Below are 24,640 nucleotides of genomic sequence, written 5' to 3' on the forward strand. Positions count from 1 at the left end.
TGCAGGTGCTATTGGTGAGCCAGGTCCTCCAGGTCCACCTGGACCCGCAGGTTCTGCTGGCCTAAAAGGTAGGTAAGAAGATGGAGAGAGAGGACATAGCAGAGTGGTTAGGAGTAAATGAGCACCCCAACTCTCCTGTTTCACTTTTGTTGCTCTGCAGAATCCAGAAAAGTGAACCAATGGTCTCAGTTTAGATAAAATTTACTTTGGTATTTAAATATAACCTTTAGAGCAATAAACTCTTGGAGATTTTTAATGAGAATTGGGAATGGCAGGGAGTTTTCTCAAAATACCAGTCTTTAAGATGTGTGATGTTTCCAGATGTTTTTTTCTCTGCTTTCAGAAATAATAAGGTAAACTCCATTTCCTTAACCACCTCTTAATAGAGTTGCAGTCCATGTAACTGAGATAAAAATTGCACTATAAAAAATGGGTCCCACCTGAAGCACAGACCCCAACATCTCAGCCAAGATGGAAGGCTTGTGTCTGTTCACCTTATGGAAAAACACTTCCTTAATGCCACAAAGAACCAAGTTCTGTAAATTTGTCCCAGTTTTGAGGATGCCAGTGACGCAAATTCTTCCAGTGGCTGGGAAAATTCCAATCCACTAAACACCTGTTGGATTGGGGATATTCTTGCTTAAACTGAAAGAAATGTGTTCATTTTCTAATTGTGGTGTTACTGAAGGAAAATCTGTGTTCCTTATTCACAGGTCTCATGGGTTCTCCAGGCCCACAAGGTCCTCCAGGTGAGTACTGCATTCCTTTGCTATGGCATCAAGAGACCAGGGAAAACAAAAACTGTGACAACTTCTCACAGTTTTTCTGCTTCAGTGATGCGTTGTGGTAAGTGGGATGAATTAAAGCCCCCATCTTATTTTCCTGCAGGTCCGCCTGGCCTACAAGGGTTTAGAGGAGAAGCAGGTCTCCCAGGTGCTAAAGGTAAGTTTCTCTTTCCCCTGGCACTTACAGCAGCACTGGCTGATGTGCTTTTCTGGCACTGGTCTGAGCAGCAGACTTGGTCTGACCACATCAAATTTGGATGCTATGGGCAAAGAAGAACATAAGACTGAGGAAAGGGGAGGAGAAACAAAACTTAGTCTGTGATTGCAAGCAAATATTGAGAAATACAGGAGACACAAAGGTAATAGAGCAGTCTAGGTGAGGAAACAGGTTTGGATGGATGGAGCTGTTTTGAAGGAAAGGAACTTCCAGTCTGAGTTTGTCTGGTATCTGAGAATCCATATTCCCCCCATGACTTTCCTTGATGGGTGAAATTCCTTTCCTGTATGACTTATTATTTCTATTCTTCAATCATGCATATGTCTTTCAGGTGAGAAAGGAGCCAGTGGACCTCCTGGACCCAAAGGTATGTTGATCAGTTAGTTGTCTTTTGTGGTTATTTTCTTTAGATTCCTTTAGATATGGATACTGTCCACAGACACTAACCCTGTCCTTCTGTGCCTTTTTCTTCTGTGCCTTTATCAGAAAGCAGAGTTTATTGTCTTTAATAGAAACATTTTACAATGAAACAATCTCACAGAATCCTTCCCTTTTTTGTACCACAGGTGATCAGGGTGAGAAGGGTTCTCGTGGAATGACAGGTCAGTAGATTGGAACACTGGAGTAACAGCCTATTTAAGACACATGTGCATTATTCAAGTTTTTGAATAAAAGTATAGCCCAGCCAACATCAGTTATCTTTCTGAAAGGTATAATGATGTTACTGGTTATAGGAGTTTTATTTGTGCACCAAAATTATAAACAAATAGATCTCATTCTTGATTCCTTCCTCGCATGCCCTGTATTCACATCACTTGAACTTTTCTAGTGCCCAGAAGCAGCCATAAATCCTAAGATCTGAACATTCTGTCAATGCTGTTTTTCAGTTGCAAAGCAGCAAATGTATCTGACAGTCATAAATTGTATCTTCACCAAGAGTTGTCTGATGCATTTTCATGACATTTTGCTACAGGTGAGCAAGGCTCAAGAGGAATGCCTGGACCTCCAGGAGAGCCAGGGGCTAAAGGACCTGCAGGTGGGTAAGAGAAAGCAGCTGTATTCATCTGTGGGGCAAAGTCATTGCCATCCAGAGTGTGTTTCTGTGAGCACAGACAAGGAAACAATGTGAGAGTAGAATTCTACTGGTTGTGATCCTTAGTCTTTTCTCTGGACAGCTCCAATTATTCTGTACACTCAGAAAAGTGTCCTACAGAAAAGTCTTGTGCAAATATTTCCTGGATCTTCTGTAACTGCAGCCAAGGTTTCTTTTAGACGCAATATGTTGAAAAGCCACTCTTACGTTTAGGGCTGTGCTCCACTTAGGAGGACAAGACAACTGTGATACTGTTTCAGTAGTCCCTGACAATCTCTTTTCTTTGGGCAGGACAAGCTGGCCGTGATGGACAGCCAGGTGAAAGAGGTAAGGGATTCCCTTGAGATGAAAAAGGTGAGGAATTCTCTTGAGGTGGAAGTGCAAGTACTTTCTGATTTGGCAGGAGGTTGATTTGTAAAAGGGATGGGAGAAAGATGACAGCAGGTTCCTGTTCTGGGATCTTGCTGTCTCAGAACTGTGGAGTCAACCATGCAAGCATGGAACTCAGTTATAATGGAATGGGCTGTAAACTTGTGACAGAGTTCTCATTACAGAACTCTTCTGTCACTGATGTTCCCCTCCCAGACACTGCTGCTGGAAATGGCCAGTTGGCTTTGAGGGTGCAGTAGGTAGAAAGTGCTGCAGCACAGCTGGTGGCCAAGCTTGAGGGGACTGGTAGCTTGTAAGTCAGTGACTTCTGCCTTTTTAATGGTAATTAAATCTGTAGGTGAACCAGGTCTCATGGGAATGCCAGGTGCCCGAGGCCCTCCAGGACCCTCTGGAGACACAGGAGAGCCAGGTAAAACATACAAAGAACAAAAATGCTTTTTGCTCAGTCAGAAACACAAATGTCTTTGTCAACAATCTCCAGTCTTAATTTGAATTTAAGGCTGGCAGAGGATCTCTGTACTGTAAGATGGTTATGAAAGGAAAATGCACAGGGAATCTAGACCTTTCATGATCCCAGGATTGCACACACTGCAAACATCAGCTACTATGAGCCATTTTTCAATTTACATACCAGTTGCTTGGCCAGTTTACACCACTTGTGAACTGTGTGCTATAATTTTATTTAATTGTAATCTTTTTCTCCCTGTCTATTATTTTCCCCACCAGAAATTTGTTTAGACATCTTAGAATTTTTGCCTTTTTCTTACAGGTCTCACAGGACCACAAGGACCACCAGGTAGACTTTTCTACTGTATTGCAATTGATCAATATTTACCCATATCACTTTGGTATGGGCTAAAATACCCCTTGTAATTTTCCCTCTGGGTTGCTTAGGGCTTCCAAAGTGATATCTCAAAGTTTCTGCATCTCCTTTGGCTTTTGAGACAGATTTTGTGGTTGGTGTGTAGTTTTGGAGCAATAAACAGCCGTGGAATGTTGAAATTTGCCTCTCCCCAAAACAGTTTGCAAAAAACAGCATGTTTCAGTTCCCTGTGCATCACTGAAAGGTCCTGCAGAAGCAGAAGGGAGAGGATGTAGTAATAGAGGTGGAAACAGAGGATGCGATCTGTAAGCAGAGGTGGTTTGGGGGTAAATTCACCAGGGAATTCATCTTGGAGCCTCAGGACAGGTAGCAGTATGTGGAAGAAGCTACAGGTAAATGTGAGGAGCAATGTCATCATCCAGAGAGCAATGGGAGCAGGGAAGCCCAGGGACATTACTAGTTCAGTCTGTTCCTCCACTTGCTGTCAGGGACCTGCTCATAAATGCTGAAAGCCAAGGTCTTGAGTAGGGAGCTCCTTCTGTAAACCCACAGGTGAAATTCAACTGGGGTACCTGGAAAAAGTACAGCAAACAGTATTTGCACTAGCCTTTTAAAATTGTTTGTCTACCTCATATCAGGACTTCCAGGCAACCCAGGCCGACCGGGGGCTAAAGGTGAGTTTTGTTGCTTCCTTAGTACTCATTTTCACTCTAAGGAATTCATTTTAGTGAGGATTAGATGCTCTGCTGGCCAGTCTCTGGATCAACAGTGGCATCTAGTGGCTTTGGAAAGGGGAGGTTTGAGAAACACAGTAGCCAAAGCTTCCCTGAGCATACAGGAAAGGCAGGGAGGGCATCTGCTGAGGGACTCAGCATGACAACTCTCCACTGAGAAAACCTTAGCAAGCCTGGTTCTGCCTAAGCATGTGAGTAAGATGCCTGGTGACTGCAAGGAAATCTGTGTGCCTGCCTTGGATAAGTTGAGGCCTGTTGCCTATGCTGGCAGATGTAGTGCTTGGAAAGCTGATCAGAGGATATCTCTGGATTAGCTGAGATCTGTTGCTTCCTCCATGACCTTCTAGTGCTATGACTTCTCAGACAAGAGATCAAGGGAAAAGAGAACAGAAATTACACATTTAATAACACAATGTCATTGACCTAGTTATAGATCTTCCCCAAAAGAGAAGCTCATCTTTTGTGTCTTTGTTTTCCTAGGAGAACCTGGAGCTCCAGGAAAAGTCATAAGTGCTGGTACGTATTGCTGTGAGAGTTCAAACATTTAAGCTTTTGGTGATTTTCTCTGGGTTTTGTTATGCATCCTCCATTCCTCTCACCTGTGTGTCAGACCTGTACTGAGCCTCCCTGTGTTGGGAGAATACATATGTGGTAGATGTGGGGTTCCTTAAGCAATTTGTTACACATTCAGTGCACGTGTGCACGTAAGTGGATGTGTGCAAGTGTATGTGTTTGTTTTTCAGAGGGCTCATCAACTATTACTCTGCCAGGCCCACCAGGTCCCCCAGGCCCCCCTGGCCCCACTGGACCCCCAGGTGTTCCAGGTGAGGAAGCTGCTCCTCTCGAGTGGTTTTTGCAGGCAACTCATGTTGCTGTGCATCCGGTTCTTATTTTAATGTGTGACGTTTATTGTCTCTGCCAGACTGCCCTGTCTGGGAGGCAGAATGGCTTATGAAAGGTCTTGTGGTCCTCACCCTTCCCTGCAGAGAGACCAAGTCCAGGCTGAGATAGGAAGGCAGCAGCCTCGAGGGAGAAGTGAGATACAATGACAGGGAAGGACAGAAGGGAGGGACAAGAAGATGAAGAAACTGAGCATACTGTTGTTATCCTTTGATCTGATGAGTACAAAGTAGTGATAGGTCAAATCCAGTAGCTCTTTTGCTGCTCAGGAAATCAGGCTGATCCCTTTCCTGGCACTGTTACTGAAAGCAGGAAGTGCTTGTTTTCCAGTTAGCTTTCAACTCAAGAGAGCAGAATTCCCACATGTTCATCTTGAAATTTTTCACACAAACACACACACACGCACAGACTGGCTATGCATCAGCTCAATCCTCAGATTCCTCTGTCCCGGGTCAGACACTGCCCTTCACATGCTGGTGTCAGGCAATAGAGTTCCTGAGCCCTGGTTCTCAGGACACTTCTGTGCCTCTTCCAGCCCCATAGCTGGAGCTAATTCTGCCTTGGTAGAGCCAGTCTGTTTGCAGCAGAGAATGCAAGAGGAGGCCTATGTATTTCTATTGTGGTCAGTGGCATTCTGGTTATTTCCTCAGTCTGAGAGGCACCAAGCACTTTAATTGTCTAATGATGGAAAATAAGCCTCTTCTCCAGAGTTTCAAATAATACAAGGAATATTGATGAATTCGTACCCCATAGCAATCCCTTTTTAGTTGTGTAGAAAAGTACATTATTTGATAGTCTCAGTTCTTATAAAAGGCCCATTGATTCTTTCCTGCTACTGTAAAATACAACTTAGAAAATCTAATGAAATCTGTTTTGCCTTTTTTTTTGCTTTGAAACCAGGTCCTGTTGGACCAGCTGGTCTCCCTGGACAGCAAGGTACCATTCTCCATCAGCTTTGATTATGCTTCTTAAGAGAACAGAATTTCTTAGTTTTCCTGTGTTCCTAATTCTCTTACCCCTTGGCACATTCCCTCTTCCTTTTGTTTACAATTACTTCCTTTCAGTTAATTTTGCTGCATTATTTGGCTTAATTAATCTTGCAAAGAATTTCTATTATTTTTTATTTTCCATGGGGAAAAAGAAGGGAGGTAAGAGCCAGAGTAATGTGGATGTTGCAAGTGTCTATTTTTCCTTACGTTATTTTATACCAAGGGCTGGTATTTCTAAGGCACTTCTTAAGTGCAGTTACCTCTCTGTGATAGGGAATGTAGCCCAGCTGGTTGCCTCCTTCTATTTTGAAAGGCAGGAGAACAAACTAGAGCCAAATTGGGAGTAATGTCACTGTGAAACCACTGCCAATCAGACAGACATCTTTTTGGAAGGGCCTGAACACAGCTGACCCCTAAGAACCTTTCTTAGCTGGTTTTCCATGATTCTGTTAGAGCAAATTGTGCAGTAATTTTCACATTGGCATGTGGTATCCCTCAGAGCTGGGAACTGAGTTCAGGCTTCCTGTGCATATAAGAAAAGTCTGAATCCATTGTCAGGGAGGTGAGGAGTGGGTACAAAATATCACCCTCTCTCAGTTACATAATTCACTTTTCTTTTTTTTTTTTTTCCTAAAAAAGGTCCACGGGGTGAGAAGGGATCCCCAGGGGAAGCTGTGGTAGAAACTATCAGAACAGAAGTCTCATCATTAGCATCTCAAAGTAAGTGGCCCTGCCTTTCCAGTCCTGTGCCTGGAGACATGTCAGAGCCTCAAGGCCTGCTGTCAGCTATCAGGAGATGCCCCTACCTCTTTCCTTTCAACGTGACACAAGGAAAGTGTGCGTGTGTGTGTCTATGTTTGGTGGTAGTACTGCAATGCCACCTACCTCTTCCACCCTCCTTCTCATCTGTGCATCTCAAAGTCATTTCAAACAGAGGTAGGTGGCATCAGGCCCATGTCACAGGGAGGAAAGCTTAGGAATGGTGACTGGTGGACAGCTGCTAACAGCAGAGGTGGTCACAGAGCTGAGAGGTTTCAGTCACTGTGTTCACTCAGGGCAGTTCCCTGTACAATATGAACATGGAGCCCTCTGTAAGAGAAGAGCCAGTTTAAAAAGGCACATTAATCTGAGCAACAGAAAAAAATATCTCTGCAAATTAGAGGATGAATTCACAGGGGAGCAAATGCTATTTTAACATGAAAATAAGTGGAGCATAACAGAATGGTTTAGCAACATCCCCAAAAAATTGCTTGCTCTGTGCAATACTAGTTGTGTGATGCACTTACAGTCAGTATTCCAAGGGTCTGAGACCTCTGCAAATGTGCAGCAGAGACAAGGTAGAAGAGGGTATACAACTATACACGATCCTTCCCTGATCACCCTATGAATGGTGCCATGTAGATTCAGTACTGTCCCATTCCCCATTCAGGAGTCTTGGATCTCACCATCACTGAACTTTGAGTTTGTGCCTTAGCTTAGAGGTGAGAATATATCTCACGGTACAATCAAGATAACACAGTGCAGCTATTTGTTAAATAATGTGTTACGTTCTCCTCCAAAAGCTTACCTCTCTTTTCTTCTCTTTTAAAGTTCTTTCCCTCTTTCTCTGACCTTTGAGTCCTTTGCTCTTGCCCTCAGCAACCATTACTCTCCTCCCTCTGTCCAACATGCTGCCAGCCTGCTCAGCACTGCATTTTGCTTCATGTCCTAACCTGCATGCTGGCAACCAAACACGTCTCTCCTCTTCGTTCTCTTCCTCAGATTTGGCTTAGGTCACCCAGGTCCTGCCTTAGTCCACCTTTGTTGTGAGCGCTTCTAACAGCAGTGTATCAACAAAGTTTCCATAGCAACAGTGGCTTCATAGCAACAATTTTCTCTTGTTTGTGTGTGTTTCTTTTGCACAGTGCTGGGAGATTTACAAGGGCGAGCAGGACCACCAGGTCCCCCTGGACCACCAGGTATGTAATACAGCAGAGTTCACAGGGGTATGCTCACACACACAGCATGTTTCTGGGCCATGCAGTTTGCTGAGTAAATATTCTGTAATACCCTTGTTTCTTTTGTCATCAGGTGAATCTGTGCAGGGACCTCCTGGACCTCGTGGCCCCCCAGGTTAGAGCTTGTTCCTCTGAAACAAAACAGGAAACTGGGGTGGTTTTCCACTGCCTCTATCCTGTGCCTTGCAGTATCCCAGAGTTTGTACCTGGTGGAAGTTAGTAGGCCTGACTTTACTGGAAGCAAAATGTCACATAGTGGGTTCCTACTAACACAGTTTCACTGCAGCAAGACACCACCCAACAGAGGACATTTGCTTTGGCAGAGGTTTCTAGCCAGAGTAGTAATTCTTGAAAGCTAGACTTCTTGGGAAGGCACCCAAAGCTTTCAAGTTCCCAACCCAAATAACTGCAATAAATTTCATATTCGCTTCTTATTTGTCCAGCCTTAGCTTCCAGCTGCTGGCAGATGGGGAGGTTCTTACCTTGAGGAACATATCCCCACTCTCCCTCCAGTAGCACAGATTTCCCTTTAACACCCAGGACAGGAGAGATGTAGAAGGACATGAAACAGGAGTATAACCCCATTCCTTGCTCTCTGCTCAGTAGGAAAAGGGAGCAGGTCAGCTGTATGATGAAATGAACATTCCCTTTCAGGGTAGTAAAGGCTAGCTGGGACAAACAAAGAAAGGAGTTTCTCTGTCTTTTGTCTGCTGTGGTGGTAAATTGTAATGAAAATTAACTTACAGAAATAGATGCGTGTGGAGAAAATTATATATGAGTCTTCACTGGGAAATACTTGAGCTAAGGCTGTGGCTGGAGATGTAGCAGCTCTGACATGCACTGATGTACATTGCTGAGGCTCATTTTTCCTGAAGCCTTCTTGTTCCATTTTGCCTAGGAGAAGGATTGCCAGGACCTCCAGGCCCACCAGGGAGACCAGGATCTTCCATGTCCACCTCAGGTAGGTTCTTCTGTCTCATTTCCTCCCCTGTGCCCTGGGAATGTCCTGTTGGGGTTCCAGAGAGCGCATACTTAGCTAGGACCAGGTAGAGCCAGAGAAATCTTGTGTCGTGTTCTATTGGATGTCGTGAAGAAATCTCTTTGTTTCAATTACAGAAGGATTCTTCACAGGCCCACCAGGTCCACCAGGCCCACCAGGCCCAAAGGGAGACCAAGGTAGGTATACCCTGCTAACTAACCTGCCATCAGTCTCTTTGGTGTGGGCTAAGTCAGTGCAAGGATGTGGCCCTGTGAGTTGTAGCTCAGCTCTCAGCTGGCAGGAAAACATGGGATCTGCTCCCTTTACCCATTTCTTCCCTGAAAATTGAAGGCCAAGATAATGTGTGGCAGTGTGGGCTGGAATGTTGCAGAACAGAATAAAGCAAATGATAACACTATTCCTCTGCTTCCCTGTTCACAGGGGAACGAGGTCCACGAGGATTCACAGGTAAGGTTTCCAGAAGATTCCAGAGGGGTTCAGGGTAGGTTGCCTGTGTATATAACTGCTCCTCAATTTCTGTCCCACGCAGGAGAACCAGGAGAACCTGGCCTTTCAGCATTCTCCTCCCATGGTCAGTCTGTGCCCCCTTTCATCTTTTGAGTTCATTGTCCCTAGGCTGAAACCAGTGGACTAAATCCTGCTCTATTGATTTTAGCTTGGTTTTAGTGGAGCCAGGATTTTGTCCACACACTTTATTTCTGTGAATGTCTGACTCTTCTTCTGCAATTGACAGGTGAAAGAGTCACCATACAGGGACCCCCAGGCCCACCAGGCCCACCTGGACCAAAAGGTGAAGTTCAAAATCTTCTTTCTTTCTTTGTTGGTGGCCTCACACAGCCAAGTGTGGTTGAGACTAAAGAATGGAACAACCTGATCCTTTGGAAACTACAGCTGTGCTCACCCTGCCTTTTCAGGCAGAGCATGACCATGGGGCTAGAATTGCTCTGAGCACAAGGCACTTGAGCAGGTCACAGAAGGCTCAGAAAAGCTGCTATGGCCTCTTTCTTATTCCCAACAATCTGCTAATTCAAGGCAGTCATTACAAGGGCTGGGTAGTTGCTTCTCTGACATTTATCTCAGCTATTTTACATCACTGAGTTATGTAAAAGGCAGTCACACCCATTACAGTTACCTGTCTCCCTCACTGTTTTCCAGGTGATGCAGGTGTCCCAGGTGCTCCTGGCATCCCAGGAGCATCTCGAGGTAAGAGGCCAGACAATCATTGCTCTGATGTTAAGAAGGAATGTTGACAGCCTGATGGAAACATTGGAAAAGCTCTTTTGACTTTTATTGGTGTGGTTGCCAACCTAATGCTGATGGGATTTGTGTTCAAAACCTCTTTTTGCACAGCTTGCCTTTTATCAGAAAATTTAAGAATTACCAGGGGTTTTTTTCTAGCTTACTGGGAATACTGTGGGCCAGAGTTTTTCCTCTGTGAGCGCGTTCTTGAGCTGGTGCTACCCAGGCTGACTGGGATTGGGAGCAGCAGGGAAGCAAGGTTATACTAATGAGCCTGAGTGCTTTATAATCTCCATCTGTGTTCTGCACAGCATTACACTCTGGTGCACAAATTGACCAGGTATGCACCTTCAAAGCCAGGAAGGTCTCTGGGCTCAGCCCTGCAGAGGTGCATGGGCTGAATTATAAGATGCTGGATTAATTGAAGGCATTATACCTCCAATTAGCCCATGCACAGATTGTGTTTAGAGACTGAGGGGGAGCCCTTCCATAGTCCATTTCCAGAGGTCTTTCCACACATGTGGGAAGGGCTTAACACAAGTACCCTTTAGTATCGCTTGGTCTAATGCAACCAGGACAAAACCACTCCTTCTCTTACAATGGTTTCTGTAGGTGGATCCAGACAAATTCAGGGACCTCCAGGACCTCCTGGGCCACCTGGTCCTCCTGGCCTGGGTGGAAGTTCATCTCAGGAGATTCAGCAGTATGTCGCTGACTACCTGAAGAGTGAGTATAATGAGATTTTTGCATGCCTATCTCTCTTTTTCTCCCTGAGCCCTTCAGAAACAGCATCCTTACTCCTCTGGGCTTATTTCTGTTAAATACTGTGAAGTGCTGTTGCCCACTGTGGCCTCTGCAGAACTGTCCTGTTGTCCTGGCTCTTTGCCAGGGGAAGAGGGTCTGGTAATTGTGCATATGGTCAGTCTTCCCTCTCAGTGATGTGGGCATATCTTGGGCTTCCTACCTAGGTGACAATGTAAGACAGTATTTGACTGGTGCCCAAGGCCCACCAGGTCCTCCGGGCCCACCTGGAGTTATCACCACTGCAGATGGGATCACCTTGGATTATGCGGAGCTGGCTACCCGTGTTATGAGCTATATGACAAGTAAGCACCATGCTGGTAAGCTCTATACTGAGTCACACTCTCAGATAAGCTTTGCAGCACCTGGAAGGTGAGAACCAGAGGAAAAACATCAGTCTTTAACTAGCAGCACCTCAACCATATTCATCTTCAGCAGTCTTTGCCCAGGACTCCACAGAGTTGAGGTGCCCTCTGAGCCTTGTCCTGGTTTAGTGGTTAGATTAGCTAACAGTTGCTGCTGTTTAAAAAGTCTTGCATTAAATATTTGCTGTTAGACCCTTTTAGCATCCCCAAACAGAGGTGGCTTTATTTAGTATACATAGTCTCAAGTATTGTGGGATTGTCTTGTATGCTTGGAGCCCTTGTAATGTAGATGAAATTCTCAGAGCTTTTGGAAGTAGATTGGAATCTGTCAGAAGAGCATAGACCACACAGCTGTGGAGATGACCAGGATGTGGGAGATAGCAACTGATTCCTAGCTGGGGGCATGAGAAGCCCATTGTATCAGTTAAACTGGATTAATTCAGCTTTTCTGTGTCCCTTCCTGACTCCTCTTCACCTTCTGTTTCATCCTGGCTCATGTACAACCTTTCCATTCCCACAGGCTCTTCAGGTCACTATGAGTTATTTGCCAGCTCAGCATCAACTACATCCATTTTGTACCAAGAGCTTCTGAACCTGCTGCAGAGTAAGTGACCCTCAAGGGAAACATGGGATTGAGCATAAAGCATCCCATCATCCTGGAGGTCTACCTTTCCCTTCTGGTTTCCTGTCTCCAACTGGAATTACCAGCAACTGCTTCAGAAGGCAAAGGCCTGTCATAGGTGCTGTTGAGCAACCTGTGATCTCTCCTTCCATGTTCTTTTGAGACAATTTTGTGTATCTTGTACTGGAGTGTTCACATGCTTTCCAGAAGCTCCCTTACCTTTCTTACCCTTTTTCTTTTCATAAGACTGTTGTAATTCTTCAGTTTCTTACTCTTGTCCTTCCCTCCTTCTCCTTGGCTATCTAGGTGGCATCTGCCTATGTCTTTCCTTTTCAGGAATGCCTCACAATTTCCCCCAATCTCCCTCCCACTATAACTTGGTCTTCTACTTTCCAACTCCCTCAGTCTCCCGAGGTCCCCCCATTTCTTTTGCCTACCCCAAAGCCGTGCTATGTCATTGTTCTTGAGGTGAGGAGGATCCCCAGCTCTCTGTTCTTTTCTATACACACTGTTACTGTGGGCTAATAGACGAACCTCCAGGATGTAATTTTGCTGTGTCTCAAGGTATTGATGATGCTGGGCCGGACTGTGCTCCAAATGCCTACTGAAATGTCACAGACCCCAGCATGGTCTTTTCCCAGCTGAGCTGCATTTTATTCCCTTTGCCCAAGATGTTGTCCAGGGTGTCCTGAAGAAACAGAGCATAAGGCAGTCCCTTCAACAGTCAAAATTTTCATCTTCCTCAAACACTTGTTGTAGGAGATTCACAGCCCTGTCACAAATGTTTCTGGCACCATACACTGGGCAGCTCATACTCAGAAAAGAGGGTGGGAAAAGGAGCTTTGCATCCATAGATTTTGGTAGTCTCCCTAGTGGCGAGGGCTCAGCTCACGGACTGGGAGCTCCTCACATCTGATGTCTGTGCAGCAGCTGGACAGCTTTAAAGAATGCTTTTTTCTTTTCTAGGAGAAGAAATTCGTCATTATCTCATTGGACCTCAGGGCCCACCGGGACCTCCTGGGCCAGGAGGAGACGGCACATCTCTGTCACTGGATTATGATGAGCTGACCAGGCGGTTTATCAGCTACTTGACAAGTAATGGTCTTCATTAGTGTGTGTTTCTCTCTGTTCCTCTGGGAGCTCAGCAGAAAACTCATGCTGTCAGTTAGTGGAAACAATTCCAGTGTTGACTATGTGAATCCCTATGCACAGAGATCTCCTCACAGGGACTGTGAGACACTTGGAAGAGAACAAAAATACCCTGTAGCTAAGATACTACCCACAGACTCTAGGAATGAGTTCTTGCTTTGTTAAAAATTGAGCTTAGGAACATAATTTCACTGTAACCATTTTATAAGTACCACCAACACATTTAAGTGTCCTCTATAACCCTTTTCTTACTGGCTCTGTAGCCAGGATATATCTCCCTGTGAAAGAATTGATCTGTGCCTACTCAGGCAGCTCAGGCAACAAACTGTTAGAAATTTAGTTAGTCAAAACAAATTCCATGTCTTTGCTTCATTTTCCCATCTGTAGAGGGGTGATACGGTATATAACAACTGTTGGATAGAGGACCTGGAGCATCCCCAGCAGCAGTGCTAAAATGCCTAATGCTGGTAGCTGCGACTGTCTGCTTAGAAGCACAGCCTGGTCCATGCTCCTTTTCTCTGAGCTGCCCTTAGAGACCAGATTACTCCTAAGATGGAGGGAATTTCCTTTTTTGGCTTTGGATGGAAGTGGGAAACAGCAGTTTAGTGGCAGCATCCCAATGGCTCAAGCAGGACAGCTGCATTTTGTCAGCAAGGACATTTCATTAAAGCAAACCACAAAGTGTAGAATGTTGTCCCAGAGCTGCAAGTCCAGGGGTGTCCCCACCATGTCATGGCTTCATGAGGTACAGAACTTTTGTCAAGAGTAGAGGCCTGATCCCTGACTGTCTGCAGGTGCCCTTGTGCTGGGATTAATGGATCAAGCTCTAACTCCAAGACTCAAAGAAGCCTTGAGCTCTGGTTTCCAGCACAGCCTGCTGATGAGAACACTCTGTGCTGCAGGAGTCACTCCTGCATTGCCTCTGAACAAGCCCTGCAGCCTGTCTGTTCATACTGGCCTGATAATGTGAATCGGTTTAATTTTGCAGATTCTGGGATGAACATTGGACTTCCTGGACCACCTGGGCCTCCAGGGACTCCTGGTATATCTTACAGTGACCTGACAGCGTACCTGCGAAGTAAGTGAACTTCTTTACTCTCCTGCTGTGGGTCCCTGCACCACCCCAGGGTCTTTTTTTTACAATCTCAGTCACAGAATTTCCCCTTTTGCCCATCATGACAATTAATTCTATTTGAATAAACTCTGATGGCCCCTCATCCAGCAGCACTGCGGACCTCTCAGCTCTGGTGGGACCTGCACACACCACAAGGGGCTTCAGCTGGATCACTGTGCTCCTGTGGGGAGCAGCAGTGAGGCTGCTTTGGGATTGGGCATGGAGGAGCCCTTTGTCACATCCAAACTGCAGCATAAAGGCATAATTTCTTATGCCATTCCTTAGAAGTATATTTAAAAAAATCAGGACTTCTCTGTTTGGAATCTCCTGACTTTTTATTGTGATGTCTACACACAGGGAAGTGAGGTGCCCCAGGGAGGCTGCACCAGAAGGTGCTGGGGAGAAAAAAGTGCCTTATATTTGTCTGTATCTGGCATTATCTGTATTGTCAAGGAACATTCATCAGGGTTGTGGTTGTTTGGGTGACTCTTTTCTTCCATTGTGTCTTACAGACTCTGAATTTAGTAGTCTTGTTGGGCCCCCTGGTCCTGCAGGGCCCCCAGGACCTCCAGGGATCCCTGGATCACCAGGCACCTCTCTGGAGGACATCTCTGCCTACCTACAAAGTAAAGCACTTGTGTTTCTCACAGAGATTCTGTTTGTAGGTGCTGGGGGGACTGAGACTGAGATTTAGCTCACCAGGGGTGTGACTGCCCACTGAGAACAAGGTCACTTTAAAGAAAAAAATCTCATCCGTATCATCTGTAACAGGATGGAAGTTGGGGTTGGAGCCTTTCAAGATTCACAGGCTTGTGCAATTTCCTTGTCCTGTCACTGATAGGAAACAATTCTTTCTTTCTCTCAAGATGTGGGATACTCTTCCCTTTCTGGAGTCCGGGGCCCACCCGGCCCTCCTGGCCCTCCAGGACCACCAGGCTTCTCAGGAACGGGCCTCCTGTCCTATGCTGACATCACCCACAGCGACGAGTTCAGGAGTGAGCTGATCCAGTACCTGAAGAGTAAGGGGACACTGTCCATCCTCCCTGCACACATCCCAAGCCATGCTTTGCCTCGAGTAGGCTGCTGGCTCTGCCACAGCTGAGGCATTCCTGGAGGAGCTTTCCCTGAACTGGGGCTGCAACAACACCTTACCTCTAAAGCCAGGTCTAAGCAGGACTACACTGCACTCCATAGGTTGGCTCCTCTCTGTCCAACTGCCCAGCCAAAGTCTGTGTTGTGACACAACAGGCACAGGCACTGGGCACTTACAGTGCTGAACAGTGAGTCCCCAGTAAGGTCACTGGCAGTTTTGCCATGGAAAAGCATTTTCTTTGGCAAGCACCTGCCCACAGAGCAATGGATGATGCAACACTAAGCCTGCTGTGAAGTAGCATTGGTCTGAGCTCATCCTGGCGAATCATCCAGGGCAATCTTTCAAAACTATGGAGTTCCCCTCACTTTTGGGAGACTGGTCACAGAAGGGCTGTTTTCACAGAGGTGCTGAAATTTGCCTTAGTGGAGAGCACCCTTCTGCAAAGTCGGCGGGCATGTCATGCCATCTGTAGACATCAAGATTGAAATACATGTCTGCTGCCTGAGAAATGGCAGGACAGAATTTCACAATCCAGTCAGGTGGTAGCACAGGGCCTCTGCCAAGCCCAGTGTCCCTGAAGTTCCCTCCTTACGTTTTACAGGTGATGAAGTTCGAAGCTACATCTCAGGGCCACCTGGGCCCCCTGGGCCACGGGGACCACCAGGACCCAAAGGAGACAGTGGCTTTGTGTCTGGGTCTATATCTTCATCATACCAAGGGCTACGGACTTCAGAGCGCTTGCATGGAGGATCCCTAGGTGCTGAGGGCTCCCATGGGGGATCACTGGGCACAGGCAGCTCATATGGCAGCTCCATAAGCAGCACGTCCTCTTACCACGCCTCAGTGGGCAGTGATGGCACTTACGGTGCCTCCATGGGCAGTGATGGGATTTTCGATGGGTTGCTGACAGAGGAGGAATCCCACAGCAGATCAGCTGGTTCCAGCAGATCCTACAGCAACTCCTTCACTGGTTCCCTGGATTACAACGAGCTGGCACTCCGTGTGTCAGAGAGCCTACAGAGTGAGTGAAAAGCCTGCTTGTCCTGATGCTCCCTGTCCCAGCCTACAACTCCTAATCCCCTGTGCCTGGTGTCATGCTGGTCACCTCCCTCCCCTTCCTGCTGCCTACAGCTCTCGCTTACACCTTCCTGCCTCAGCATCCAGCCACAGTTCTCCCAGAGCATCTTTCAAATGACATTTTAAATTCTTCAGGCCAAGGTATTCTCCAGGACCTGATGTCTTACACTGCACAGGGACCTGCAGGTCCCCCAGGCCCTCCTGGTCCCCCTGGCATCAGCAAAGTCTTTGCAACCTATGGCAATGTCACCGAGGACCTCATGGACTTCTTTAGAAGTAAGTGACATATTGACTTGGCGTTTCTGAATCATGCATATGAGATTTCACAGACCTAGTGATCTTCTCACCTTTGCATGCTGTGAAAGTTAAGGTACACCATTGGAGGTAGATGGTCTTTCAATTCAAGGTCCTTCCTCCCTTGCAGTCTTACCATTAGGAAGGACATCGGTTTTTCCCACTATTTGTAAGCAAGTCACCCCAAACCCTGAGGGCCTCTGTGCTTACAACCTCTGTGGCCCATTGTAACGTGGCTGGGCTGGCACATGTACAGCAACATGAGTCAGCTGCTCGCTCTGCTCACAGATTCCCTGCCCTGAGCACAGGCCAGCTCCAGTCCTGCTGCCAGCCAGGACACCTGGAGAGGGTTGCAGAGCAGTGCTGGTGAAATGACATCATAGCCTGTCCTTGGAACTTTGTTGGACCAAAACAATTTTTGAAAAACTTTCTGTCAGTCTAATCCCGTCTAACCAAGAGAAATGTCCTTCCAGTGTGACCCATGGCTTCTCTGAGTAAGCACAGTGGTTTGTCCCACTCATTCATCCTCTCATTTCCCTCTCCAGCATATGGTGCCATCCAGGGGCCACCTGGTGAAAAGGGAGAGAGAGGATATCCTGGACCCAAAGGTAAGGCTTGCTATCCTTTCCCTCTTTAGCCCTGTGATACCCAGGGAGCAGCACTGTGACCACACAGACAGTTGGCACAGCACTGTAGTAGGTCACACAGTGAAGGTGACACCTTCAGGGTCTCAGCCAAAACATTGTCCTGACTTGGTCTCCCTTACCTTGACCTGTGCCTGTCCATGAGCCACTTGTGCTCAGGGGCAAACTTGGTCTTCTCATCCCTTCAGGTGACCCTGGGCCAATGGGCCCACCAGGACGACAAGGGCACAGAGGACCAAAAGGAGAGAAGGGAGAGAAAGGTATGAACACCTGCCATCCCCAGGAGAGCAGGGTTTGCCTGTCAGGGAGTGGAGGATTCCCCAGGCACCAGCCCATCACTGGAAATGGATGGAAAACACATACAGCCCCATTTTTTTGTTTTGTATCTTTTATCTTCTCACATGAAGTTTTCAAATATTTCTCCGTTTTACATTCTTGTTCACAGGTGAACAAGGGTATTTTGGCAGAAGAAAAAGAAGAAGTGTTGGGGTTTAAGGAAACAGACAGCTCAGTTCTGCACAAGGCAGCATTCCCAGCAGCCTGTAGAGAATGAGCCTGAGTCTTCACTGCCTTAATGCTAAAAAGTCCTCGCCGCTCAGCTGACCCCTTAGACTTGATAGTTCAATGTTGCTGCAGAGATCTGACTGTCTTGCACACGTCCAGCATGGCCCCAGTGTGGGTGTTTGCTCCTGTTACTGATGTTTGGCTTCATGACCCTGAGCTTGCAGGCTGATGTCTTTGGGCTGACAAGTTCTCCTGTCTCGGCTAGTCCAGGCTTCTTGTGTTACTCCCAGCTACATAACAACCAGGGTTTTTTTAACAAGCATCAAAATATGCAGCAAAAAGAAAAAAGGAAAGAACCCCCCCCCCCCCCCCCCCCAAACATGTGCTTTGTCAGAGATCAGATGCAGCCCACAGGACCCAAGACCCTGAAAGATACCCTGGGATTAATCTTGCTCTGCACTGGGATTCCCTCTCCACCAGCCCTGCTGGCCCCAAGTGGGAGGCAGGAGCACAGGGAATGAACCAACGCACTTTTACACACCATTTGTTTAAAAATATTTTTCTATTTTTTTCTGGTTTTCTCAACGTTGAGGGAAAATAATTATAATGTAAAGAGCCAAAATAAAGTGTTTTAACCCCATCCCTGAACTGTTCAGGACCACCATTTTGTGTTTACAGGTTGTGTCATGGGGCAGGGTCAGGCACCTGAGAGGGGTCTAAGGTACAATGGTAAAATACAATGGCACCATGTTAAATACATTTTACACTCAGTTATTTTAAAAATTCTGGATTGCCCCCTTCACTCAAACATCACTTTTATTTCATGCAACTATTCCATCAACAAAACAGAGGCCATCTCAGCAAACTGTGATTTTTATTGTATTTACAGCAGAATTATTACAATATTCTACAGAAAGCCATGAAATCAAATTACTTTTAAAAACAAGACCAAAAAGAAAAACCCCAAAACTGTTGTATGGCTGCTACCGCAAGTTCACTTCCACAAGCTGTACAGAGACCCTCAGCCAATTATTCATCCATCTCATGATTTTTGGTTGCTTTCTGTAAGGCAAAAATAACTTGTTTTGCAGTTAACACAGAACATTCAACAAACTGCTGGGAGAACACGAGGCCGGTGGTGCCTCAGGCGCGTGCGCTTTGTCACAGGACTGTGACAGGACTCCTGCTCTGCTTGGCTTGCAGACAGAAAATGGGGGAGACACCTCAGTGTTAGATTTCACTCCATGTCCCTTTCTAGTTTCTGTTCTTTCCACAGTTCTAGGACTGATACTATGAAAGGCTTTACCACCTAGTTTGGTAATTGTGGAAGAAATTTTGGAAGATCAGGGTAACTCTGGGCTCAGCCACTCCTCCCTTCTGCTTTCAGCACAATGGATGCACATTGATGAGTTGGATTTGAGCATGTCTCTATTCAGGGGGTTGTTCTCTGGCACCACTGACTGCCCAAAAGCCAGATGTGCGAAGTAGCTACAGAAACACAGCTCAAGGATTGAGGTGGGAGAAAAGGAGTGCAGAACAACTAAAAGTTCTAAAAGTTCTGTAAAAGAGAAACACTGTAGTTTGTCTTCTCCCCTTTCTCTGTTCTCATCTTTTGTAAGATGGAAAAACAAACAAGGCACCCTGGCCTTGACTTGCCTTTGAACAGGGAAGGTTAATTCTCTCTGACCTTATTTCAACTGCTGTGAAGATGGCAGTAGTCTGGGAAGGGGAAATGTCCTAAACAATCCTCGCTGCCCTTTCCTTCAACAACCAGAGAGTCACTATCCTCAAAAACTTCCCCCACTTCCCCAGATGAACCAAGACGCAGAGTTCAGTGGAAGCAACTAGCCCTGAGCTTATCTGCACATTTTGGTTCCCAGCAAGGATAAGTGTTTCTGAGGTCCTGGGAGCACAGCAGCTCTGAAAATCAGGCTGCCTAAAAGTGGAAAATTGAAAACACCTTACTCAAATCCTTCCTAGACCAAAGCATCCTTGAAATACTTGCAAGACAGATACTGTTTCAGCTGGAGAATCAACTTACACTTCCTGTCTGATATTGCTGTCAGAGAAGACATGGTGTGATGAAAGCAATTTCATTGCTACTTTGCTTGGTTCTGTCTCAGTTAAGGTGCTATGTTTCCTAGTAAGAAAAATAATTCAGTAGCATGGAGTTATCATAAACTCCTATGGGACCAAAGAATAACTTTTTAAACTGTGTGATTGATTAGATATTGAACACCCATGAATGTAATTTTAAAAGGATATTCGCTTAGAAGATTATCTGGAAAAAAGGATGCAGCTCAGACTATCAGATTTTAAGTAATGTGAAAAATCACTGCGAGTGAATGCCACTGGTCAGGACAGCAGCCCTGCCACCTCAGAATTGGAATTCAGGTGCCAATTCAAATAAAGGTTTTCCTCCAGAAATCAGGATCCATCTAATCGATCATAACAACTACAATATTGTATCTTTACCTACCGTACACACTTCCTGTGCATTCAACAGAGACAGCAGAGTGCTTGGAGAAGGAAAATTAATTTTATGGAAATCAGAAAGGATGAAATGTTGGGAGTATTTCTCCTTCACCAGCAAAGTAAACAGCAAAGTTCCCTGGGACTCCAGGAGGCCAAGAGCTGAGCCAGACCATTCCCCCCACAACTGGTAACCCCTCCCCAGACAGCCCTGCTCAGGAAAGTTGTGGAGTCTCCTAAAAACAAGGGCACAGGAGCACCTGAGGAGCTTTAGCCCCAGCTCTCCCTGGGCTACTGGCAGCAGTGCATTAGTCTAGGACTAGAGAGCCTGCACAGCTGTGTTCTAGGAACTCAGGAGGCAAGCAGAGCCAGGGGCTCTGTCCTTACAAGGCCCTTTCCTGGAAAAGATGACTTAGCAGGTCAGAGCCTTCAGAGCTCAGGAGACACATGTGAGGTCTGACCCTGCCAGAGCAGGGGCCTGCAGGCAGGTTTCCTGTGAGGGTCAGCTGTAAATACAGCAGGACAATCCATACACTGACTGCAACCCAGGCACTGCCCTGGCTCTTTCCTGTGGACAGTATTTATGATGTGGTAAAACACAAAAGTGAGTAAATACTGATTTGTGGTCAGTTTTGCAAGAGCATGTGGGGACAATGAGACCTGCCAAACACTCAGTAAGAAAGTACATTGTTTTGGCTGTTGAAAATACATCAAACTACCCTAGAGATGGAGCTGCTAACATTCATTAAAGGGAGGTGACATGAGACAGTACAGAGATTGGATTTTGTATCTCAGGAGATCTCTTTTGGGCCTATGTAAGACTAAATTAATTTGAATTGTATTTTCTGACACTGATATAATATTGTAACACCTCTTTGATGTTCTACAACACTTAAACCTGATTTACCCAGTCTGTGTAAGAACTCATGCTAGTTCCTGTTACCACACAGAAAACATTATTTTCATGCTTGATATCAATTCTCAGCACAGTTCACGAGGCTACAACTGCTTTCCCAGTGCTCCCCACCTGGAGAGATGAGCAAGGCTTCCATCACCACATCTGATCTCTTCCTTCATCACAGGGCTCAGTTACAGTTATTTGTGCAATTTACAATGAGATCAGATTGCAGGGGCCTGTGTGAAAAAGATCTTCAAATAAAAGATTTAAATATGTAAGAGATTTAGACAGAGGTAAACAGAATGCTAATATATATTAGCAAGTTATGACTGAAATTAACACAGTGTAGTGATAAGCCAAGGAGTATTGGGTACATATTGAAAGGGGGGAAATTTAGGATAGATATTAGAAGGAAATTGTTTACTGTGAGGGTGGTGAGGCACTGGCACAGGTTGCCCAGGGAGGCTGTGGGTGCCCCAACCCTCTAAGCATTCAAGGCCAGGCTGGATAAAGCCTTGAGCAACCTGGTCTAGTGGAGATGTCCCTGCCCATGGTGGGGGATTGGGACTACATGAGCTTTAAGGTCCATTCCAACCCCTTAACATTCTATGATTCTATTATTTCCCTCTGAGGATTTAATGTGGATGAAGGGAGGGATAATCCAGAAGCGGAAATCTGCCTGCCCTGCCCACTCCCTGAGTAAAGCACTGAGCCTACTTTGCATGAAACTGCAAACAAATTCTGTTAAATAGAGATGAAGATTATTTAATGTTATCTCAGTAACAGTCAATTTATGAAGGTGGAGCTTAAAAAGCAAAAAGCCTTCAAAGACTTTTTTTCTCCCTAATAAACAAACAATTCAAAGAACTATGCATTTAGCAACAGAGAACATTCTAGAGATACGGGGTGTGAATTTACAACAGTACACAATACACATTTATAATAATAAAATGCCAGAAATTAAGGCTAGCTATTAAAGTAATTATGCTATCAAAAAGTTACAAAATTTAAATTAAAACATGCATTTTCCAATTAATTTTTTTACTGTGCTGTAAATTAAGTGTCTTCATTGAGAAGGTATCGGTTCAATGTCCAAGGATTTCAGCATCCAAAGTTTCAACCATAGCTGATTATAAAGTCTTATGTTAATTTATGAGTTCACTGACATGCAGCAACACTGTTCCCATGAAATGAGCATCATACAATGGTCACCAGCCACACGTTCAATGCAAGAGAGCAAAACAAAATGGTTGCAGTTGATGCCCAAGGACAACAGAAAGAAAATACTATTTTACAAATGGAACTCCAGCATACCCAAGTACAGCTCATAATACTGTCCTGATATGACTCAACCTCTACCCACCAAAGGAGTGCAGCAAAAAGTGACCTAACACAGCTGTATTGCCCTACCTGCTACATGAGAAACGTTTCAGAGTTTCCACTGCAGATCAGTCAGGTAAATAACTTATTGTACATCTATGAACTTGAAAAATAAAACCTGCCTATGTTAGTAGGTGGCAACACGAAAGCAAAACACCCAGCTTCATAAAGGAGTTTGTCTATATATTTAACTTAAATCTTTCCACAAAATAAAATGACTAAAATTAAAAAAAAAAGAAAAAAAATTGAATCTAACACTTCTAATGAAATCAGACTTTAGCCATGGTTATTTATAAATATGACCATCCACCTCCACTTTTCCAATGGAGTTTAAATGAACAGGCTTTGGTAAGAACAGAACAATGGCTCTACCCATTCCAGGTACAGTTAGAGAAACCACGTGCATTTTGTACCCCACTTTCTAAAAAATACATTCTACAGTTTTTCAATTTGTAGAACTAACCACCTGTAAAATAGCAAAGGAAAATAATAAACTGTGCATTTTAAAGTTAGCATTTCTTTCACCTTTACATATTTTAGTGCAAAATATTTTAGGGTGAGGATTTACAACAAAAATGGCAGTAGCAGCAAGAAGTCTTGTTTTGTACAGTAACAACAATGCTAAGGAGTTCTGTTTTTTTTTTAAATGACAAAACAGTATCCTGTTACCAGGATCAGCATATCTAAGTGTTTCAGGCACTGTATTAATTAAACTAGCACCCCATTTTGTTATGGAACTAATGGACAAAACATGTCATGGAGATCAGCTCAGTTCAATTTATGCCAGAGGTTTCTTTTCAAAGAAAATACAAAGAGTTTTGCTTTTGCCAATTGTGTTTAAACATAAGGGTTTGTTTTTCTGATGACTGGCATGTTCTCAGCAATTAGTTTCAGTCCTTGCCATGAAGACGCTGCTCCACATTATGAGACTTTAAACCTCTCATGGCATTTTCAAATGTGAAATCCTCTCGTGGAGAGATGTGATGCTTAAAAACACAGTAGCAGAACTAGTATTACATCATTTAAATGTTCATATGAGAAACCATTTTTTGTGAAAGAGCATAATTAATATTTCAGGCTTAAAGTCAAAACCATAGGTAACATACTTTTAGAGACCGAGATAAAAAGCCCACTTAGTCTTGAAACATCTGAAGGACGTGACATTACCATTGTACACCCACACCTTCTTTGTTTCTTCTGCTCAGAGAAGTGAAGAAACTGATGCTGTCGCTGATTGTCTCCACTGAAAACGAAAAGCGCAGGGTCCTCTGATGTACATGCGCCACAGATAAGTCAGGTAAATGGGAAAGGGTGGAGAATTCCAAATAGGAAAAAACCTATAGCAGTTCCCAGAGTTATGACCCAGTGGAGTGAAGGCTGGGGATTGGATAGAACTTGGAAATTCGGCTTTGCGTTGAAGGATTAAGGCATTCAGATTCTCCAGTCATTTTAAAGAAAACTTCCTGTTCCTGCAGTTTTCTGGCAAATTCTTCTTCCAGTGTCTAAAACCAAAATCAGATTGTCACAGGATTAACAAGGTAAAGTAGAAGAAACCCATTATTGTTGTTACATTGTGGTTGTCTGATATAATGCTGTAACTTCACAGGCCACCATCAAAATTAAAATCACCCAGCAAACATGAAATGGCAAGCCAGACAAGACACAGCAAGCCAGGAACATCATATGCCTGTAGGACACTCCCTGACCTGTGAGAAAATCTAGCACTTTCCATTTTAGAATAAAATCTCAACTCCAAAACCAACCTCCACCACCTTCTATCTGCTATTTATAAATTCCTAAATCCAAACTTATCTCCAGCTAAGTTTTCCATGCAAACACACACGCACAGTGCAGGAGGGAGCCCTGTGGGAGGCTGGTGACACACAGACTGTTCTGTTGCACCTGCCCTTTGCTCAGCTTTTGCAATTTTTTTACATCTTTTATTATTCAGTGAACTGTAACAGCTTTGTACACCAGCTTGACTCTCCTCCTCTGCAATACTTTTGTACTGTCTGTATTTGCTTGATGAAACCCCTGATTATCTCCTGATTTGGGAACTG

General features: G+C 45.0%; 2 protein-coding genes across 4 annotated transcripts in view; one reads left to right on the plus strand and one right to left on the minus strand.

The window, feature by feature from the left end:
* The window catches only part of COL17A1 (collagen type XVII alpha 1 chain), a 38,693-nt gene extending 20,223 nt beyond the window's left edge, over window positions 1–18,470 (plus strand). Inside the window, exons 24-57 of the mRNA XM_071564370.1 lie at window positions 6–68; window positions 714–749; window positions 889–942; window positions 1,334–1,369; window positions 1,569–1,604; window positions 1,976–2,038; window positions 2,387–2,422; window positions 2,823–2,894; window positions 3,255–3,281; window positions 3,947–3,982; window positions 4,523–4,558; window positions 4,786–4,866; window positions 5,843–5,878; window positions 6,571–6,651; window positions 7,836–7,889; window positions 8,002–8,043; window positions 8,827–8,889; window positions 9,045–9,104; window positions 9,349–9,375; window positions 9,458–9,499; window positions 9,662–9,718; window positions 10,084–10,131; window positions 10,780–10,893; window positions 11,136–11,273; window positions 11,854–11,937; window positions 12,922–13,050; window positions 14,093–14,182; window positions 14,731–14,844; window positions 15,085–15,237; window positions 15,913–16,332; window positions 16,524–16,664; window positions 17,228–17,290; window positions 17,515–17,586; window positions 17,772–18,470. Of these exons, the coding sequence (XP_071420471.1) occupies window positions 6–68; window positions 714–749; window positions 889–942; window positions 1,334–1,369; window positions 1,569–1,604; window positions 1,976–2,038; window positions 2,387–2,422; window positions 2,823–2,894; window positions 3,255–3,281; window positions 3,947–3,982; window positions 4,523–4,558; window positions 4,786–4,866; window positions 5,843–5,878; window positions 6,571–6,651; window positions 7,836–7,889; window positions 8,002–8,043; window positions 8,827–8,889; window positions 9,045–9,104; window positions 9,349–9,375; window positions 9,458–9,499; window positions 9,662–9,718; window positions 10,084–10,131; window positions 10,780–10,893; window positions 11,136–11,273; window positions 11,854–11,937; window positions 12,922–13,050; window positions 14,093–14,182; window positions 14,731–14,844; window positions 15,085–15,237; window positions 15,913–16,332; window positions 16,524–16,664; window positions 17,228–17,290; window positions 17,515–17,586; window positions 17,772–17,821 (2,654 nt within the window). The 3' untranslated portion in view covers window positions 17,822–18,470. The remainder of the gene's footprint in view (window positions 1–5; window positions 69–713; window positions 750–888; window positions 943–1,333; window positions 1,370–1,568; window positions 1,605–1,975; window positions 2,039–2,386; window positions 2,423–2,822; window positions 2,895–3,254; window positions 3,282–3,946; window positions 3,983–4,522; window positions 4,559–4,785; window positions 4,867–5,842; window positions 5,879–6,570; window positions 6,652–7,835; window positions 7,890–8,001; window positions 8,044–8,826; window positions 8,890–9,044; window positions 9,105–9,348; window positions 9,376–9,457; window positions 9,500–9,661; window positions 9,719–10,083; window positions 10,132–10,779; window positions 10,894–11,135; window positions 11,274–11,853; window positions 11,938–12,921; window positions 13,051–14,092; window positions 14,183–14,730; window positions 14,845–15,084; window positions 15,238–15,912; window positions 16,333–16,523; window positions 16,665–17,227; window positions 17,291–17,514; window positions 17,587–17,771) is intronic.
* A 217-nt stretch (window positions 18,471–18,687) lies between these two features.
* Window positions 18,688–24,640, minus strand: part of SLK (STE20 like kinase) — a 49,956-nt gene continuing 44,003 nt past the window's right edge. For all 3 annotated transcript variants that reach the window (XM_071564372.1, XM_071564373.1, XM_071564371.1), the window contains one exon: window positions 18,688–24,082. In XM_071564372.1, coding sequence (XP_071420473.1) covers window positions 23,936–24,082 — 147 coding nt within the window. In that variant the 3' untranslated portion in view covers window positions 18,688–23,935. The remainder of the gene's footprint in view (window positions 24,083–24,640) is intronic.

The sequence above is a fragment of the Pithys albifrons genome, chromosome 9, assembly GCF_047495875.1.
Source record: "Pithys albifrons albifrons isolate INPA30051 chromosome 9, PitAlb_v1, whole genome shotgun sequence".
Lineage (NCBI taxonomy): Eukaryota > Metazoa > Chordata > Aves > Passeriformes > Thamnophilidae > Pithys > Pithys albifrons.